Here is a 22,299-nt window from a genome sequence, read left to right as displayed (position 1 = left end):
AACTGGCTACTAGTGAAGAAGACGTCAGTAGCTAGAAAGCAATGGAGATTGGCTCAGAGATGATAAGAGATGGACGCGACACCATAACATGGCAAACATATCTGAAGTAAAAGTCAAGAACAATACAAATTCCATGAACATGTTTTACTGCATAAAATGTTTTCGTATCAGTGTGGTTAGGAAAACAATTGTAGTTCCTGTTCAATGTTAGTGTTTTAGTGGACATGTTTTATATGTTTGTATGACAATGTTGTGTTATCAAAGACACATTTTAGTCGATAGGCTTCATCTTTTGTCTTAATCTTTGACCAATAACCCTCATTTTATTGTTCATATTAAATCAACCCATCTTATGAAATCTGAAATGATTTGTAAATTAAAAGTATTACTAATAAATTGATCAAATTTGTTTGAAATAATCTTAAGTTTGTCATTGGTTTCACATTGTGTCACTGGTGTTACATTGCGTCACTGGTCTTACTTACTGTATGGCATATTGTTGTTCTGGCATCAGTCTCCCAATTGAATTGAATATGTTTGTTGTATCTATCCAACTGTTGCTAAATTCATTAGTAAACATTTCAAGGATATGATCATTCCATTTTGATGACTCAACCTAATTTATTTCTAATGTTACAATAAAAAACAATAGTATGAATGGGAAAATGTCAGAAAAGAACTGCATGAATTATTATTAATCCAAACAATTTCTTAGCATTATCATTAACCTTTTCTCTCTTTGATTATATATGCAAATTAAAGACTGAAATGACCTTCTAGAAAGCCTGAATTGTCATCTAAAATATCGGTAACACCAGTGACAAAAAGGCAGCACAAGCATTTTTTATGTAATGTAGTACAAATATATTAAACTGTCTTATTTTGATTTATAATGTTAAGCGGTTAACTATTATCTGACTAAGTTTTGATAAAAAAAATAATAAACAGTTGTAAAAGTTGGCTGTTCAAAAAAGCTACCATTTTGACAGAATGACCCAGATGTGGTAAACTCCGCAATGTAATCGGATGGATCCTGGAACATATTCCAGTCTGTGCAAGTGAAACAGTCCTGTAGCTTAGCATCCGCTTCATCGGACCACTTCCGTATTAAGTGTGTCACTGGTGCTTCCTGTTTGAGTTTTTGTTTGTAAGCAGGGATCGGGAAGATAGAGTTATGGTCAAATTTGCGAAAGGGATTGTGAGGGAGAGCCTTGTATGCGTTTCTGTGTGTAGAGTAAAAGTCATCTCTAATTGCGTCGCGTCTAGTTCTACAAGTGACATGCTGGTAAAAATTTGCTAAAACTAATTTCAGTTACCCTGCATTAAAATCGCCGGCCACAAGAAGCGCCTTTTCTTGTTTACTACTTATGGTCCTATACAGCTCGTTGAGTGCGGTGTTAGTGCCAGCATCGGTTTGTGGTGGTAAATAGACAGCTACGAAAAATATAGATGAAAACTCTCTTGGTAAATAGTATGGCCTGGAGCTTATCATGAGGTATTCTAACTCAGGCGAGCAAAACGTTGCGACTTCCTTTACATTAGAGATCGCTCACCAGGTGATGTTAACAGAGACACGCCCCTCCCCTCTCATCTTACCCGAGGCTGCCGACCTGTCTTGACGATGCATGGAAAAGCTAGCGAGACGTATATTATCCATGTCCTCGTTGAGCCATTAGAATATTACAGATCTTCAGGTACCATAGTCTCGAATGGAGATCATCCAGTTTTTTTTCTCTAGTGACTAAGTTCTCCAACAGAACGGAGGGTAGAGGCGGTTTATTTGCATGCCAACTCGTCAGGAGGCCGGCTCGTCTGCTTCTTTTGTGCCGTTACTTCCTCTTTTGAGTCCTGGGGATTAGGGCCTGGTCCAGAGTAAGCAGAACGTCCAGAGCTGCCGACTCCTTGAAGTATAAATTGCCATCCAAATCGAGGTTAGTGATCGCTGTTCTGATCTCCAGAAGCTGTTTTCGGTCATAGTAAATTATGGCGGAGACATTATGTACAAAAGAAGTTAAGATCAGCGTAAAGAAACACACACAAAATAGCAGAATGGGTCGGGAGCCCGTCAAATGGCTGCTATCCACTGCAGCGACAATTTATCAGCAGTAACAGATGCTATAACAAATGTATTTCAATTTATCAGGGGTATACTGCAGCTCCTCCAGAACCCTACGCACGGCTATGATTCTATAAGGAAATAAATGAAGTGCAATGCTGGAGAGATGAGAGTTGCAGGCTCATGTCTATAAGAGCAGAGAGAGATCGCAGAAAGAAAGTGAATCTCATTGTAGCTCTGTGAGAGATACGGCTACGCGTTGGTCTCAAATATTATAACTTTTACACTGCAAAAAGTGAAAATAATTTTTCATGCCACAAGAGGTACCAGAACCGGCCAAAGAGGTTATGGAACAAAACAGTCCAAAACAGAGACTGGATGTACAATGTAATATTGTATGTCAAATATGTACATTCAAAACACTGATAAAAGCACTGTGTCTGTCCCAGTGGTTCACCAATCATGGCCTTGATAGGCCCGGCAACAGTAACATGACGTGATGTTGTAATGATGCCATTTTTTGGGGGGGAGAAAGTTTCTTTAGGACCATCAGCTAATGTCCTGAGAACTGATGGTGGGACGTTGATAGAATATCCTAGCTCCCTGATCTCGCGAGCTTACATTCTGTTTCACTACACGTATACAGTCTGGCCAAGACCAGATTGAAACCGTTTGAGCCCCTCCCCTCCTTCCACCATACGGCCAGACCAATCAGGGTCCTCTGATCATCTGTGGGGGTGGTTTAATTGATGACAACAATGAGAAGTGCCTGTAGTCAAAGTCGAAAATCATAACAACAATGGCTGCTTTTGGGGAGGTCTATGTTGAAGCAGAACTGGAGGGCATAATTTAACTGAAAGAATAGCAAATAAAGGCTTTTCTCAGGAAAAATATTTTTCGTTATTTTCCGGACTGGGTTTTGCCAAGAGCTTGATTTTCCAGCTTGCTCCGATGGTAGTCAAGAAAATGGAACAAATCGAGTGTCGTGGTTGGTCGCCCTACATAACTATGGATGTTATCGTTATAATTTATAATCTAGACTATGTTGGATTAACAATTTAGTGTATGCTTTCAAAAACACTCCTGTAAAAAAATATTACATCTGGAAATACAGCAGTGTGTATTTTCAAAAACATTAGATATGACGCAGGTTTTCCTTTGAGAACTTTCCCTAACTTTAGGCTATTATAATGGCTATTATTACGGATTCATTAGTGCATGTATTTGTCTTTCACATACACCTGTTTTGGTGAGTACAGCGTCAGTGCCTACATTGTCAACAACCTTCCAGTATTCAGATTACACAACATGCAAGACAAATTCTGCACATCATCAGTGACTTTCTTGGTCTATAGTAGTTAGTTGATTAACTGCTCAAAAGTTAGACTGTGTATGTATGTTCCAAACCATATCTGTATGGTGTTACTCTAAATGCAACTGATTAACACTTTCATAAGTTGCTCAAAACTTTCGGTGGTGCTGAACAGCTGCCTCTATAAGGCTGTTCAGTATTCAAGGACTTGTTTTCAGCCCCGGGAGAGTAAGGCTGGATTTCAGAAACTATGAGAACTAGCTTTAACTGAAGATGGCCTGCAAATTCTTCAACTTCAAGTAATGACCGTTTAAAGCCAGCAAGCCAAAGGACAGGGATGCCTTATGCATTTTGTTAATTTATGTTTAAAAGTTATAGGTTGTTACGAAGACATGACCTGACACAGTCATTTCAAATATAGTTCCATCAGTAGTGATGTCCACATATTCCTACAGTGGGGTTGTGTTCAGTTCTGTACATGTACATTTGATGAGCTAATCTGAAAATAAATTATGTATAGGGTTCTATACATTTCTATGGGATGCATTTTTCTAAATAAAAGTGACTGATTTGTAACTGCTTATTGTTGGATGCAATGTTCAGACATTCACAGAAGTTGTAACAGCATAACACAATTCCCATCCAAATCAAATAACGTAGGCTATATTAGTTCTAATGCTAAGTGATGAAAGAGTGAGCTAACACAAGCCATCATATTTAACTACCTCTTGGCTGATAGAAACCATAATGTGAATTAGCTAATAGCATTACTATTTACAATTCATTACAGCACCAGTGATCGAAATGCAGTGCATTCAAAGTACTCAGACCCCTTGATTTTTTGCACATTTTGTTATTTTACAGCCTTGTTCTAAAATGGATGAAATTAAATGTTTTCCTTATAAATCTACACACCATAATGACAAAGAGAAAAAAGTTCATTAGAATTTTTTTTGCTATGACACTCAAAATTCAGCTCCATTGATCATCCTTTCTACAATTTGATTAGAGTCCACCTGTGATAAATTAAATTGATTGGACATGATTTGGCAAGGCACACACCTGCTTATATAAGGTCCCACAGTTGAATGTGCATGTCAGAGCAAACACCAAGCCATGAGGTTGAAGGAATTGTCTGTAGAACTCCCCTAGGGAAGGGTACCAAAACATTTCTGGAGCATTGAAGGTCCCCAGGAACACAGTGGCCTCCATCATTCTAAAATGGAAGAAGTACCAAGACTCTTCCTAGAGCTGTCCGTCCGTTGGGGAGAAGGGCCTTGGTCAGGGAGGCGACGAAGAGCCCAATGGTCACTCTGACAGAGCTCCAGAGTTCATCTAATCGGATGAAACCAAGATCGAACTCTTTGGCCTGAATGCCAAGCGTCATGTCTGGAGGAAACCTGGCACCATCCCTACGGTGAAGCATGGTGATGGCAGCACCATGCGGTGGGGATGTTTTTAAGAGGCAGAAATAAAAATAATGGGGTGCAAAGGAGCAAAATAAATAAAATAAATACAGTAGGGAAAGAGGTAGTTATTTGGGGTAAATTATAGGTTGGCTATGTACAGGTGCAGTAATCTGTGAGCTGCTCTGATAGTTGGTGCTTAAAGCTAGTGAGGGAGATAAGTGTTTCCAGTTTCAGAGATTTTTGTAGTTCTTTCCAGTCATTGGCAGCAGAGAACTGGAAGGAGAGGCGGCCAAAGAAAGAATTGTTTTTGGGGGCGACCAGAGAGATATACCTGCTGGAGCGCGTGCTACAGGTGGGTGATGCTATGGTGACCAGCGAGCTGAGATAAGGGGAGACTTTACCTGGCAGGGTCTTGTAGATGAGCCAGTGGGTTTGGCGACGAGTATGAAGCGAGGGCCAGCCAACGAGAGCGTACAGGTCGCAATGGTGGGTAGTATATGGGGCTTTGGTGACAAAAAGGATTGCACTGTGATAGACTGCATCCAATTTGTTGAGTAGGGTATTGGAGGCTATTTTGTAAATGACATCGCCGGAGTCGAGGATTGGTAGGATGGTCAGTTTTACAAGAGTATGTTTGGCAGCATGAGTGAAGGATGCTTTGTTGCGAAATACTAAGCCAATTCTAGATTTAACTTTGGATTGGAGATGTTTGATGTGGGTCTGGAAGGAGAGTTTACAGTCTAACCAGAATATATAATAAAATATATTTTAGTCAGATTGGTCATGGCTCCCGAGTGGCACACAAAGGGACTGCCTTGCTGTTCTCCAGCAATATCCACTGAAAGGGCACAAGGGCAGGGGATAGGCCGCAGAGCCGTGCACAGAAGACAGACCTAGCTCATGGGTACGCGAGGAGAAGGAAGGAGAGGGGGTGGACCCCCACCCTGCCACACTGGCAACACTTTAAGCGGCATTGCTCTAAATAGCCCAGTACTATACTCCCGACCGTCACATTGTACAGCGCCATATGTTCTGTTCAATCCCAATGGAAAATAATATTTTTTTTTGTTTTCCTTGGAATAGAAACACCGTAATATTAATCAAATTAATCCCAAACTCTAAAAGTAATTGGAAAGGTAGATAAAAATTCTAGAGATTTTGTACATTTTGAAATGAGGCCGAGTATGAAAGTGAAGTATCAGGTTCTGACAGTAGAGAGCTGCTCGCAACCTATTGGCCATTGAGAACCCTTAATCTGAGGACCCCTTTCCCACCGACAAAGTCCCTCTGAAGATGTTGGTGGTGATGGAGGCAGACAAACAGTGGGTGAAGTACGGAGGGTCTGCGATTGTTGCAAGGCCGCCAGCCATTTCACCCTTCCTGACCCTGCTGTTGAGTCCCAGTCCCAGTCTGGAGTGAGCCCCTTGCCATCTCCCTCTGAGGCTTCGTGCTTCAAGCTGTTTCTGACAGAGGAGCTGGTGGGAGACATAGTGGAGGAGACCAATTGCTATGCCTTGGAACTACAGGAGAAGAGAGAATCCAGGGGAAACTCGCTAAATGTGTGACAACCACAATTAGTTAAATGTACACCTTCCTGGTGAACTCCTAAAGGGAATACTGGCACACGGATCCTATGTTTGCAACTCCCTTCTTTGCCAAACTCTTTCCCCAAGACTGCTTCCTAGTTCTGCTGCAATGCCTGCATTTCATCAACAATGCTGTTGCCAACCTAAATTACACAAAATAACAGCATTTTGTAGGGTCTTTGTGCCATACAAGGACCTATGCAGTGACACAACCCTGATGTTATGGAAGGGTAGGCTGGCATTCCGTAAATATATTCCCTACAAAGGCACAACTTTGGGGTCAAGTTCTTTATTATATGTGACATGACGACAGGATTTGTCCAGGACATTAAGACTACACAGGGTCCAACACTGACATCCTACATTATGAGGTGATAATAATGCTGGCTCCTCATCTCGAGAAGGGCCACACTTGGTATGTGGACAGTTGGTACAGCAGTCCCACACTCTTCCAGCATCTGCTCTCCAACAGCACATGGGCCTGTGGCACAATCCAGTTGAACAGGAAGGGGATGCCGGCATTCGGAAGCAGGAAGATGCAGAGGTGCAGTTCAAGGAGAACGGTCAACAGCTGGCACTAAAGTGGCATGACAAACGAGACATCCGTGTACTCTCCACTGTCCGTACAGCAACCATGTTGGCAACTGGGAAGTTGGACCACCTGACGGGAGAGAGAAAGATCAAACCAGACTGCGTGCTTGACTCTAACCTAAAAATGGGGCATTGGATAAGGCGGACATGATAAACCAGCTTTGTGGAATGTGCTCTGAAAACAAGTGGTACAAGAAAATATTTTTTCCATCTAATCGACACTGCTGTCCTCAATGACCACATAGTTCACCACCAGCTAATAGGTGAGACGATTACGGAACTATGTTTTTGTAATTTGACATACAAATCACATACAGTTCCAAAATGCAATTAAATTGACAATATCTCATCCACCTACCCCTTCATCATCCTCACCACTCCCTCTTCCTCCCCACTCCCTCTCCCCCATAGGTAAGGTGATTACCTACCAATAGCACAGAACCTCATGAGAAAGTTGCCGGAGGAGCATCACACCCTTCGGCGTTCATCAACTTGGGGCTGCAGACAATCCCCTACGCCTCAATGCACGGCAAATCCCCCAAACTGCTGCTCAAGGGGTGGGGGGTGGGAATGCAGTTTTTATTGTTCAATCACTGAATATTGAAATATGGGTTATGCATATTCATGAGTTGTCCGCCTTTTCTTGTTCTTTTTTTCCCTCTAGTAAAACTCGTTTTTATTTTTGCTGTTCAGCCACTACCAATACTTAAATAAAATAGACAACCATTACATATATGCCTATGTCTATTGTTGTTGTTTTTTCTTCCAGTAAAATGTTCAAATGTGCTGTTCAAAGAGTATGTTGCCAGCATACAAAAGCTGGCCTCTTTCTTTGGCAAGAAAGAAGTCCAATTCGAGTTATGATGTTGGCAAATTATATTCAATAGTTTGTGTGTGGGGTTTCTGAAAGTACAGAATAAATTACAATGCAATATCAGGATATAGCAATAAAACAATATTAAAATGAAGTAACATAATAACACTTAACACATAATATCACATAATAACACTGTTATAAAAATAATCATTTGAATTAACAAAATCATAAATATGAATGATATAAGACACAGTAAGAAACAGTAACTGAAGAGCTCCAAAAGGGGGCAGGGCAGTGCAGAGAAGGGCTATGCTAAACAAGCCAAATTAATACACAGGCCATGGTCATGATGAAGCCTGGGCAGCTTCAAAGGATACAACAGAAGCTAATACAAGAATGTTGCTAGCTACATAAGCACAGAATACTTTATGTTCCATAAATAGTTACATAAGGTGTGCTACAGAAGAAACAACATAACACGATATACAGAAACTATTATGCTAACATAATAAAGCACGCCACTTACTTTGATAGGAACACACAAATGTCCAAAATAGTTATTAGTAAGGAAAACAGCAATGAAGGCAATGGGGGCGCCAGCCGGAAAATGCACCAGGGGTAAAACATTCGGGAAGGTTCTGACTGCAGATGCGTAAATGCTTGCATACTTGACCTGGGGAAACACTGGGGGAGTGCTTGGGCTCTCATCAAAGAGAGAACTTTGTCCGGCTCAGCTAGCTAATATTCATCTTAAATTAAAATAGCATGCCTCAGATGTAAATTTTCTGGCACAGTGAAATGGGATACTTCTTTGTGAATTAATGAGTAGGTGGAACGCACCTCATTTCAAACCGTTGTTTGACATGAATACTGTTGGTTGAAAATAATTTGAAATTGACAAGTTGAAACATAGATAATTAGCAGGAAGCTAATTGGTTTGAGGGCAGCATGGGTTAACTGTCCTGTTGCGTGACAATCAAATGGTGGAACAGTGAGCGCATTCAGACATCACGCTCATAAAAAAAACTCACGCTGGGGGGACCACTAGAGATATTTGGATGTGAAAATATTAAGGGAATGCCCTGTGCAACGTAACTTAAACATTGTATGAATGTCATCACAACTGAGGATATTTTGTGCTTTGGGAACCTATATCTTGTAATGTACCCACACTTCTCCCACAACCTAATGAAATGTTCTGGGAACCTTTAAATAACTTAGAAAGGCTGTTCGGTCAACATTCTTGCAACATCGAAGGAATGTTTTGTGCACCCTGATACAAACATTGTCTGAATGTTAGCACAACTGGACAGTTTTAGTGTTTTTGGAACCAAAATCATGTCATATCCACACAAGGTTCCCACAACCTAAATACATGTTTTAGGAACTTTTAAAGAACATAACAAATGTGCTCTGGGAATGTTCTTGTAACATAAGGGGAATGTTTTTGCACCCTTATGCAAACATTGCACAATCATTCGTACAAGTTGACAGATTATTTTGTGATGTCCCCGCAGTGTTTCCACCAGACTGTTCCCACAACCTAAAGAAACATTCTGGGAACCTTTAAAGAACAGACAAAATGTGTTCTGGGAACGTTCTAGCAACATGGCGAAAGTTTTAAACAAACATTGCGTAATCATCAGCACGGCTGGACAGTTTTTGTGTTCGGAGAACATTTTTCACAACCTAATGAATGTTCTGGGAGCTTTCACAGAACCAATTGTGGTTTGCTGGGTGTACTCATAGAAATGCATGAACATGCATAGATAGCAGTGGAGCCTCCTCAATGGAGGCAGGGGAGGACCATCCTCTTCAGTGAATTTCATAAAAATAAAAATGGTATAACATTATTCAAGTTATCCTAAAACTATACTGAATCTACAGTATTCACAGGTCACCAAATATTTGATTAAAACACACTATTTTGCAATGAAGGTCTACTGCCTCAAAGCACTCGGTAAGGTAGCACCATGGTGTAACCGGTATAACCGGAGAACAGCTATCTGTCCTCTGGGTATATTGACTTCAAGTACAAAACCTAGGAGGCTCATGGTTCTTCTCCGCTACATAGACTTATACAGTAACTATGACAACTTCTAGAGGATGTCCTCCAACCTATCAGAGCTCTTGCAGCATGAACTGACATGTTGTCCACCCAATCAAAGGATCAGATAATAAATATAGTACTTAAAGCATAAGCTACAGCTAGCTAGCATTGGAGTGCATATAATGTGGTGGGTAGTTGACTCAAAGAGAGAAAGAGACAATAGTTGAACAGTTTATACATTTATTTATTTACACATTTTTTGCCAATAGGGCCCGCCGGTGTAACTGCTAAACTGCTTACTGACTCTATCATGACTACATGATTGTAGCGGGTTTACTAACGCATTAGGTCTATTAGCTATGTTGACTATGACGTTACAAATAGCAAGTATGGTGACAACGATGTAGGCTGTGTTTAGCGGTTATAATATGGTTTTGCTTGGAAAGGTTTTTTTCACCTGGTCTCATACAGCTGATGTGTTGTGCATTGAAGTCCACAAGCGAGGGGAAAAGGTAAGAGGAGGAGAGTGCATAGATGCGAGAAGGAATACAATATGTCTGCTATGAAAACTGAACTGTCTTTCCACGTGATCGGGGTGTATTCATTCTGCCAATTCTGTTGAAAGACATTTCTTAAATGGAAGCAAATGGAACGAAATGGCGATAAACATACCTGAATATGTCTAATAAAAATTATTGTTTGCAACTGTTGGACTTATGATTGCCCCCTAGATCAGCTAGATACAGGCAAGTGTGAAGGAGGTATTAAATGTGTCACTGTCTGTCCATTTGTCACCTCAACATTTTCTCTCAACCTGTGTGCACCAGGTTGTAAACTTTCATTCATAGGCTAGGTTGTAGGGAAAAGTTGAGTATCATGTAGTAGCCTAAACCTATCAATGTTAAAATGGAATATGAATGAAATCTTAAACGGCACCGACCGCCGCTGTTTTAATATCTGTACTCACGTGAGTAGGCACGGGGCTGTTCCACAGGTCAGTGATCTCACTGAGGTTTTCCGGCAGGTCGTCTTCATGCTCTGCCTGGGCAGCTAGCTCCAGGTTCCGACAGAACGGGTCTAGCCACACAGGGTTGGCCCTGAGAGTCAACAACAGTCTTAGCTATAACCTTACCCAGCTAACACTTCATCAGTCTTATTAAATATTGTATACACAACTGTCAGATATTTAAGATCAGCACTGCATGTATCTGTGATCCTGCAAAAGGAATATGCCCACACATACATCATATCAATGACATGAGTCAAGTGCAATAAAGTACTGTAGGTTTTAAAATGCATAAACACTGTAATCTATTGTCTCACCCCTCAAATGAGTATTTATTGGTGTTGGGCAAATCCAGGATGTCCATGAGACCTTGCTTCCCTGGAAGACAGAAGATAAACAGGTGAATTATGAATTACAATCACGCACACACACACACGTACACACACACAGCTAGTCAAACTAGTCCATAGTTTTCCACATCCTGCTGTTAGGCTTGCAGGGACTTTCCCCTCGGTCCTGTCTCACCTGTGGATCCTGCTACAATGGCTTTCAGCTTCCTCTTGTGTCTGTAGCATAGAAAAACACACAGACAGGTGGTGAGACGTTCAACATCCTGACATAGCCATGTCAAAGTATCTATCATAGCCAGTTTGAAGTAACACCATTACAAATTCCATTGACATGAAAAACATGTTTATATATTTATTTATTTTATTTATCCGTTATTGTACCAGGTAAGTTGACTGAGAACACGTTCTCATTTGCAGCAACGACCTGGGGAATAGTTACAGGGGAGAGGAGGAGATGAATGAGCCAATTGTAAACTGGGGATTATTAGGTGACCGTGATGGTTTGAGGGCCAGATTGGGAATTTAGCCAGGATACCGGTTAACACCCCTACTCTTACGATAAGTGCCATGGGATCTTTAATGGCCTCAGAGAGTCAGGACACCCGTTTAACATCCCATCCGAAAGACTGCACCCTTACACAGGGCAGTGTCCCCAATCACTGCCCTGGGGCATTGGGATATATATTTTTTTAGACCAGAGGAAAGAGTGCCTCCTACTGGCCCTCCAACACCACTTCCAGCAGCATCTGGTCTCCCATCCAGGAACTGACCAGGACCATAGAGATGAAGTGAAAGAGCAATCTATACTTTGATACACAAGAACATATTGTAAAATGAAGTGGTTAAGTATGAGTAAGCTTATTGGATTGAATAAGTTAAAGTGGATCAGTATGCTATGTTTGACAATGAGGTTGAAAGGGTGACAGAGGGTGGTGCGAACAGCCCAGTATATCACTGGGGCCGAGCTCAATGCAATCCAGGACCTCAATATCAGGCGGTGTCAGAAGAAGGCCCAAAAATGTGCTAAAGACTCCAGCCACCCAAGCCATAGACTGTTCACTCTGCTATCGTCTGGAAAACTGTACCGGAGCATCGGCTCTCGGAACAAGGGGCTCCAAGACACCTTCTACCCCCAAGCGATAAGACTGGGTACCATTAATTGACTATCTTGCACTGACCCTACGTACACTCACTAGACTATACAAACCATATACATTGACACTCCCACACAAAAGCCACACACATTCATGCACACTACATACGCCCACACACACATTACACACACACGCAGACCAACACAACACAAACACACATACATACATATTACACACACACACACTTTTACACTCATCAATTGCTGCTGCTACTTTGTTATTTATTTTACTCTTATCTATCCTGATGACTAGACACTTAACCCTGCCGTCATGTACATACAGTATCTACATCAAATACTTCATACCTCTGCACATTGATTTGTACTGGTAATCCCTGTATATACAGTTGAAGTCGGAAGTTTACATACATTTTAGCCAAATACATTTAAACTCAGTTTTTCACAATTCCTGACATTTAATCCGGGTAAAAATTCACTGTCTTGGGTCAGTTAGGATCACCACTTTATTTCAAGAATGTGAAATGTCAGAATAATAGTAGAGAGAATGATTTATTTCAGCTTTTATTTCTTTCATCACATTCCCAGTGGGTCAGAAGTTTACATACGCCCAATTAGTATTTGGTAGCATTGCCTTTAAATTGTTTAACTTGGGTCAAACATTTCGGGTAGCCTTCCATAAGCTTCCCACAATAAATTGGTTGAATTTTGGCCCGTTCCTCCTGACCGAGCTGGTGTAACGGAGTCAGGTTTGTGAGGCCTCCTTGCTCGCACACGCTTTTTCAGTTCTGCCCACAGATTTTCTATGGGATTGAGGTCAGGCCTTTGTGATGGCCACTCCAATATCTTGACTTTGTTGTCCTTAAGCCATTTTGCCACAACTTTGGACGTATGCTTGGGGTCATTGTCCATTTGGGACACCCATTTGGATATAGATACTTATGTACCTGTCTCCTCCAGCATCTTTACAAGATCCTTTGCTGTTGTTCTGGGATTGATTTGCACAAGCAGTATGATGGCTGCGTGGTCCCATGGTGTTTATACTTGCATACTATTGTTTGTACAGATGAACGTGGTACCTTCAGGTGTTTGGAAATTGTGGAGGTCTACATCTTGGCTGATTTCTTTAGATGTTCTCATGATGTTAACCAAAGAGTTTGATGGTAGGCATTGAAATACATCCACGGGTACACCTCCAATTGACTCAAATGATGTCAATTAGCCTATCAGATTCTTCTAAAGCCATGACATCATTTTATGGAATTTTCCAAGCTGTTTATAGCCCACAACCTTAAGGCTCTCCAGAGGGTAGTGAGGTCTGCACAACGCATCACCGGGGGCAAACTACCTGCCCTCCAGGACACCTATACCACCCGATGTCACAAGAAGGCCAAAACGATCATCAAGGACAACAACCACCCGAGCAACTGCCTGTTCACCCCGCTATCATCCAGAATGCGAGGTCAGTACAGGTCCATCAAAGCTGGGACAGAGAGACTGAAAACCAGCTTCTATCTCAAGGCCATCAGACTGTAAAACAGCTATCACTAACATTGAGAATCTGCTAATAACATACTGACACAAATCTCCAGCCACTTTAAAAATTGGATGTAAAAAATGTATCACAAGCCACTTTAAACAATGCCACTTTATATAATGTTTACATATCCTACATGACTCATATCATATGTATATACTGTACTCTATACCATCTACTGCATCTTGCCTATGCCGTTCGGCCATCGCTCATCCATATATTTAATGTACATATTCTTATTCATTCCTTTACACTTGTGTGTGTATAAGGTAGTCGTTGTGAAATTGTTAGATTATTTGTTAGATATTACTCCACGGTCGGAACTAGAAGCACAAGCATTTCACTACACTCGCATTGATTTGGTGTCAATTTCTGACCCACTGGAATTGTGACACAGTGAATTATAAGTGAAATAATCTGTCTGTTAACAATTATTGGAACAATTACTGGTGTCATCCACAAAGTAGATGTCCTAACCGACTTGCCAAACTATTGTTTGTTAATTAACAAGAAATTTGTTGAGGGGTTGAAAAACGAGTTTTAATGACTCCAACCTAAGGGTAAGTAAACTTTAGACTTCAACTGTAGCGCCAATCTTGTGTATTTTATTTGATTCCACTTGCGTTACAATTGTAATTTTTTTCTTTAACTCTGCATTGTTGGGAAGGGCTCGTTAGCTAGCATTTCACTGTAAATGCTACATTAATTGTGACACGTGACAAATAAAATTTGATTTGAATTACAGTGGGAGGCTCTTACACTGTGCGATAGTACCAGTTCATGAAGATGAATGACATGGCTGCCAAGAAGAGCAACACAGCTAAGATAATGATGGCCATCTGTAGCGTAGTGAGGTCATCAGGTGCTCTCCCGCTGACGGCAGGCTGGACATCCAGGATGTTGTAATTCCTGAAAAGGTTCTTCAGCTGTTCCTTGTTCTCATCAATCATCTGAATCACCCTGTCCATCACAAGACCAGGGAAGGGGAGACAATGGGCTCAGCACAAAGAGGAGTATACTTATACAACATGTTTTTTGTGTAGTAACAATGTAATGACATAGAAATATAACTACTATGATGGGTTCTGACTCCTAAACTTGAAATAATGAGTGCCATAGTCTGGTTTCTACACCATAAGTTAATGGTTATCTGTAGGAGGAATGTTTATGGTGTGGCAATTAAGCTTGGAATGTACTGTGTAAAGGAAAGGCAATCACATTGTTGCAGTCACTGAGGAATGGGGGTTGAGGTCAGGTCACATTAAGGAACAGTTTACTGGCCGCATCACTTGACTTCCTGCCAAGCAATAAAGATGTAATGTATAGAGGGAAGGAGGACACCACACCCAAATGGAATATATATACTGGGGCTGGTGGAAACATATATTTTATTTGTATTTTTATGAAGGGTGGATCAGCTTAATATTGCGAAAAGATTGTTGCTTCCATCAATGCAATTGTCTAAAACATTTCCAATCCCCCATGTCTTTTTTTGGTAAAAATATATATACACATACAGTGGGGCAAAAAAGTATTTAGTCAGCCACCAATTGTGCAAGTTCTCCACTTAAAACGACGAGAGAGGCCTGCCATTTTCATCATAGGTACACTTCAACTATGACAGACAAAATGAGAAGAAAAAAAATCAAGAAATTCACATTGTAGGATTTTTTATGAATTAATTAGCAAATTATGGTGGAAAATAAGTATTTGGTCATCTACAAACAAGCAAGATTTCTGGCTCTCACAGACCTCTTACTTCTTCTTTAAGAGGCTCCTCTGTCCTCCACTCGTTACCTGTATTAATGGCACCTGTTTGAACTTATTATCAGTATAAAAGACACCTGTCCACAACCTCAAACAGTCACACTCCAAACTCCACTATGGCCAAGACCAAAGAGCTGTCAAAGGACACCAGAAACAAAATTGTAGACCTGCACCAGGCTGGGAAGACTGAATCTGCAATAGGTAAGCAGCTTGGTTTGAAGAAATCAACTGTGGGAGCAATTATTAGGAAATGGAAGACATACAAGACCACTGATAATCTCCCTTGATCTGAGACTCCACGCAAGATCTCACCCCACGGGGTCAAAATGATCACAAGAACGGTGAGCAAAAATCCCAGAACCACACGGGGGGACCTAGTGAATGACCTGCAGACAGCTGGGACCAAAGTAACAAAGCCTACCATCAGTAACACACTACGCCGCCAGGGACTCAAATCCTGCAGTGCCAGACGTGTCCCCCTGCTTAAGCCAGTACATGTTCAGGCCCGTCTGAAGTTTGCTAGAGAGCATTTGGATGATCCAGAAGAAGATTGGGAGAAAGTTATATGGTCAGATGAAACCAAAATAGAACTTTTTGGTAAAAACTCAATTCGTCGTGTTTGGAGGACAAAGAATGCTGAGTTGCATCCAAAGAACACCATACCTACTGTGAAGCATGGGGGTGGAAACATGCTTTGGGGCTGTTTTTCTGCAAAGGGACCAGGACGACTGATCCGTGTAAAGGAAAGAATGAATGGGGCCATGTATCGTGGGATTTTGAGTGAAAACCTCCTTCCATCAGCAAGGGCATTGAAGATTAAACGTGGCTGGGTCTTTCAGCATGACAATGATCCCAAACACACCTCCCGGGCAACGAAGGAGTGGCTTCGTAAGAAGCATTTCAAGGTCCTGGAGTGGCCTAGCCAGTCTCCAGATCTCAACCCCATAGAAAATCTTTGGAGGGACTTGAAAGTCTGTGTTGCCCAGCAACAGCCCCAAAACATCACTGCTCTAGAGGAAATCTGCATGGAGGAATGGGCCAAAATACCAGCAACAGTGTGTGAAAACCTTGTGAAGACTTACAGAAAGCGTTTAACCTCTGTCATTGCCAACAAAGGGTATATAACAAAGTATTGAGATAAACTTTTGTTATTGACCAAATGCTTATTTTCCACCATAATTTTCAAATAAATTCATTAAAAATCCTACAATGTGATTTTCTGGATTTTCTTTTCTCATTTTATCTCTCATAGTTGAAGTGTACCTATGATGAATATTACAGGCCTCTCTCATCTTTTTAAGTGGGAGAACTTGCACAATTGGTGCCCCACTGTACATACTTTTTAATTTATTTTTAATTTTTAATATACCTGTATCATTCCCCGCAAACCTTTACCACCTTTCCCCAATTGGAGTAAACTAATATACAATAACACGTAGGCTTCTACCTTCAGTTTATACATATTATACACATTTTACAGACACAATCTATTTTACCATAGTTAGATTGTGTTTGTTTTTAGTCCTTCCTCTATTTCTGATGTCTATCCAGTTTGATTTATTTTTGTAACTGTGCTATTTCTCAACATTTCTGAACCTATATACATTTTACATTTTTTTTAATGTGCTGTGATGCTTCACAAAAGTAATATTCTCATAGCTTCTACAGATTGTAAATTAAAGAGAAAAATGTTTGCTAAAATAATTATTATATTATTGATTGATTGACTATGGCTTTTCAAATCACCCAGTATTGCTATCTGCAGCGTTAGTTCTCGGCAAATGTCGCAATTCTTCAGCCATTCCTGGACCTGTGACCAAAAATGAGCTACATATAGACAGTACCAAAATACATTATCTAATGACTCTGCTTCCTCACAGCAAAATCGGCAGAGCTGGGAAGATTGTATCCCCCATATATATAACGTTCTATTTTCTGCAAGAATTTTGTGTTTTACTTTAAATTGAAATATTTGAAGTTTTGAATCTGGCGTTGTTTTGCGTGTCAATTCATAAACCATGTGCCATGGAATGGGTACATCGAAAATCTCTTCCCAACTATTTTGCAATTTTTCCCCAACTATTTTGCAATCTATATGGCACAGCTGTCATTTTTTTGGTCCTTTAAATGAAATTGGTATATGTTTTTATTTATCACACTTTTCTTTAACCATTTATGTTGGGCCTACAGACAATGATGCAATTAGTTGGTTGTATTTTGGGTAGAGCAGACATTTCCATATGTCTGTGTTAGATGCATGTGTGACATACCTCCACCAGTCCTATATATGATATAGTTCACAAAATTATACTTTTTTAAAACATTTCTTCGAAAAATGTTTTTTTATAATCCATTAAATATTTGAGTTTAACCACAATATTTGTTGTATTATTTGTTCTGTCTTTACAGGTGGATTAAACTGAAATTGCAACCAACTTTCTAAGGCTTGTTTGAAAAATAACTATATTTTGGAGAATATTTCCTTTTCAAACAACCCGAAAGTGAGCAGTTGTAATCTGAATAAAGAGAAAAAGGCCATTCTTGAACATGGGGTGAGACATTCCCACCAATCTACTAGAGAACCAGTTTGGATTTAAGTATAACGTTTGTATGACTGATGCCTTTAGTGAGAGGTCTCATGCTTTATTATGTAATCATTTCTGCCCTACAAATTCATATTGGTTATATAACTAGGCCCTTTTAATTTTGTCTTGCTTGCCATTCCTATATTTTTTGTTCATATAATTTAAAAAGCATGTCACTGGGTGTAGGCAAAACAATAAGCAAATAAGTCAACTGTGATATGACTAAATCAGGGTGTTTTGTCTTTGTTTGGAAACATGTTTTTGTCTTATGCAGATATATGACCCAGTGGGTGAATAGACTTGGTTTGATTACTAATCGTCCGTGAGTTTTTAGAACCTTTTAGAACCATTTAGAACCTACACTAAATATGGGAATGGGGACTGTCCGTTCTAGTAATTATATTTCTATAGGTAATAACATGATAATAAACTATACTGCCAGGCAGCAACTGACTTTTCCACATCCAGGATGCGGTTGGTGTGCTTGTTGACCACGTGTATGAGCACATCTGTCTGGGCAAAGTTCACTCTGCCCTTCTTGTCCACGTGGAACTGAGCAGAAACAGAAGAAGAGAATGACAAAGGGGGTTATGGGAGATACACATTTCATAAGTAATTTTATACACATGCATGCACACACACACACACACACACACACACACACACACACACACACACACACACACACACACACACACACACACACACACACACACACACACACACACACACACACTTGCACACACATGCACACACACTCACACACACTCACACCCTTACCTACCTGCACATCGTCCGTGTTGACAATGGCTCCGGTGATGTTGGACAGCAGGTTGATAAACTCCTCCTGGAACTGTCGTACCCGCTCTGGTATCTCGTTGATGACGATCTTCACCCGCTGGTCATCCCGCAGGATGTAGATGCCCACCATGGCGATGTCACTGTGGCCCGCCAGGTCCCGTGCCAACACCTCCACCACGAAGTAGCCCGGGTCGTAAGCCGTGAACAGGTCATAGGTACGGATGATCCCATCTGTCTCTCCTAAGGGTTATCAACAGGTTCAGGGTCAATTTCACTGTGATTCAAATCAATATTTAGAATTGAAACATATATCCCCTATAGGTTATCAAAATTGTTGGAGTCCAATTCCATTTAAATTATTTAGTCAATTCATCACCTTGATTGAAATATAATTGATCCCAACCTTGGTTATCAAGGAACAATAGGCATTGAAGGTTAACAACATGCCAGGGGCCAATTCCTTTTCAATTCAATTAATCTCCTCAATTCTGAAATGAAATTGAATTGATTCTAACATTGGTTATCAAAGATTAACAAGGGATACTATACAAACACAGAGGAGATAATAGTCATGCTTGGCAGTAGGCAGTGACTGACCTATGATGAAGCTGTTTCCTATGTCCTCAGTGTCATTGGACTGGAGTTTAATGTAGCGGATGGACAGGACATGGTACAGCACCAGACTGTTGTTCCCTACATCGTTGTCTATGGCCTGTACCCGAATCAGATCTGAGCCTACCTTGGCATCAGCAGCCACACCTGAGAGAGAGAAAGAGATAGAGAGAGGGGGAATAAAAGTGAGAGAATGCACATAGACACACAACCTCAACACACACACACATTTACCCCTCCCACAGTTTATGTACTGTACCTGTAGTGTACTCTAGCTTGGTGAAGCGTGGTGGCTGGTCGTTGATGTCCTCCAGGTAGATTCTGACCTCCTGCAGGGTTGGGTCACGGCTGGGGTCAAGTGCTCTTCCCCAGGCTGACCTTTGACCCCGTGCAGGGGCCCAGTTCCTGTGGCTGGAGGCCTTGATGATGATGGAGTACACTGAGATGTCCTCACGATCCAGATCCTTCTTCACCTTCAGTACGCCCCCTGGGCTCAGGCCAAAGTTACCTTCAGTATCTCCCCCTATAAGGGCACGATTGGAAATCAGTGTTATGTCCATATTCAATAGACAGCAGCACCAACATGCAGCAACCAAAAATATATTTAATTATTCCGTATTAAAAGTCTCTTCACAAAAGAAAAAAGTGGAGCTCTAAAAACAACAAAGAAAGACCTAGAGGAGCACCTGAGAACAACAAACGTTGACTCAAAGCGACATGAACATCTGGCCATCCCATCAGATATCCCACCTATTGAACCCCCGGAACATCATATTGAGACCAGCCCTCCGACATGGAAAGAGGTGGAAGACACAGTTCGACGGGCAAGAACAGCATCAGGCCCGGCGCCAAATGGAGTCCCGTACAAAGTGTATAAGAACACACCAGACATCCTGAGGTTGCTCTGGAGGCTTATGAGAACAGCTTGGTAGAAGAAGATAATACCCAAAGTGTGGCGTAGGGCAGGCGGGGTCCTGATCCCTAAGGAGAAGGATGCAGTGAACATCAGCCAATTCCGCCCAATCTCCTTACTGAATGTCGAGGGAAAAATCTTCTTTAGGGTCATTGCCCAGAGGATGGCCGAGTACCTACAAAGGAATGCGTATGTCGATACATCTGTACAGAAGGCAGGAATATCAGGGTTCTCTGGCTGCTTGGAACATTCCAGCATGATCTGGCATCAGATCCAAATGGCCAAGGTGGAGAAAAGGGACCTCCATGTAGTCTTCCTCGACCTCGCCAATGCATTTGGCTCTGTGCCTCATGAACTCCTGTGGTCTGCCTTCAGATTTTTTCACATACCGGACACCATCACAAACCTGGTGAAGTCGTACTTCCAGGATCTGCAGTTCTGCTTCACCACCTCAGAGTTCACCACCTCATGGCAGTGCCTGAATGTAGGTATAATGGCAGGATGTACCATTTCTCCGTTGGCATTCACAATGGCAATGGAGGTTATCATCAGATCCTCAAAATGGGTTGCTGGTGGACAGCGAGTCGACTCTGGTTTCCGCCTCCCTCCACTCAGAGCCTACATGGACGACATTACAACATTGACCACCACTGTCCCATGCACCAGGAGACTGCTCAGAAAACTTGAGGAGAACATCAGCTGGGCCCGTATGAAGATTAAACCATCCAAGTCACGCAGCATCTCGATTGTGAAGGGAGTACTCTCTGACCTGAAATTCTTCATCGGAGATGACCAAATCCCAACAGTGTCTGAGCAGCCGGTAAAAAGCCTTGGAAGGTGGTATGATGCAAGCCTGAAGGACAAAGATCAGGTGCAACAGCTGCGCAAAGACATCAGTAGTAGCCTACAGTCCATCGACAACACCCAGCTACCTGGAAAGTTAAAGGCCTGGTGTCTGCAGTTTGGTCTCCTACCCCGGGTGTTGTGGCCCTTAGCACTGTATGAGGTTCCAATCTCAACAGTGGAGAAGATGGAAAGAGGAGTCACAGGCTACTTAAAGAAGTGGCTCGGAGTTCCACGATGCCTTACCACCATAGGCCTCTATGGAGATGGTGTCCTCAAGCTGCCCCTCACCAGTCTAACAGAGGAATTCAAGTGTGCAAAAACCAGGCTCCAAATGACACTGAATGAATCTCGAGACCCAGTGGTGAGCAACAACACGCTGATCTTGGCAACTGGGCGCAAATGGAGGCCAGGAAAAGCAGTCCAGGAGGCAACAGCAGCCCTCAGACATGCTGACATTGTGGGTCATGTTCAGCAAGGGAGAGGAGGCCTTGGGCTAACTAGCCGTGCTGCTTGGAGTAAGAACACTGCACCAGAGCGGCGGAAGATGGTAGTGCAGGAAGTACGCCATCAGGAGGAGGCTGCAAGGTGGGCCAAGGCAGTCTCTCTTGCCAAACAGGGACAGTGGACTCGATGGGACAGTGTGGAGAAGAGGAAGATCAGCTGGAAGGATCTGTGGGCCATGGAAGCGAGGCGGTTGAGCTTTTCCATCAGAGCAACATATGACGTCCTTCCAACACCAGTTAATCTTCACCAATGGTATGGTGAAGATCCGGACTGTGCCCTCTGTTCCATGCCAGCCAACCTCAGGCACATTCTCACAGGCTGTAAAACAAGCCTCGCCCAAGGACGCTACACTTGGCGTCACAACCAAGTCCTTAAAAACCTTGCGTCCGCCCTGGAGGACAAGCGAGCTGCCACCAACTCCCTACCACCCACAGCAGCATCACACT

At 41.9% G+C, this 22,299-nt stretch overlaps 1 protein-coding gene across 1 annotated transcript in view; it reads right to left on the bottom strand.

The window, feature by feature from the left end:
* The window catches only part of LOC118363666 (cadherin-23-like), a 544,503-nt gene that overhangs the window by 11,982 nt on the left and 510,222 nt on the right, over positions 1–22,299 (bottom strand). The window contains exons 57-64 of the mRNA XM_052486131.1: positions 19,850–20,113; positions 19,576–19,737; positions 18,962–19,218; positions 18,632–18,729; positions 14,585–14,785; positions 11,353–11,393; positions 11,145–11,205; positions 10,789–10,918 (exon numbers count right to left, since the gene is read on the bottom strand). Coding sequence (XP_052342091.1) covers positions 10,789–10,918; positions 11,145–11,205; positions 11,353–11,393; positions 14,585–14,785; positions 18,632–18,729; positions 18,962–19,218; positions 19,576–19,737; positions 19,850–20,113 — 1,214 coding nt within the window. The remainder of the gene's footprint in view (positions 1–10,788; positions 10,919–11,144; positions 11,206–11,352; positions 11,394–14,584; positions 14,786–18,631; positions 18,730–18,961; positions 19,219–19,575; positions 19,738–19,849; positions 20,114–22,299) is intronic.

Source organism: Oncorhynchus keta, chromosome 3, assembly GCF_023373465.1.
Source record: "Oncorhynchus keta strain PuntledgeMale-10-30-2019 chromosome 3, Oket_V2, whole genome shotgun sequence".
NCBI classification, from domain to species: Eukaryota; Metazoa; Chordata; class Actinopteri; order Salmoniformes; family Salmonidae; genus Oncorhynchus; species Oncorhynchus keta.
This window is presented reverse-complemented; position numbering and strand designations above follow the sequence as displayed.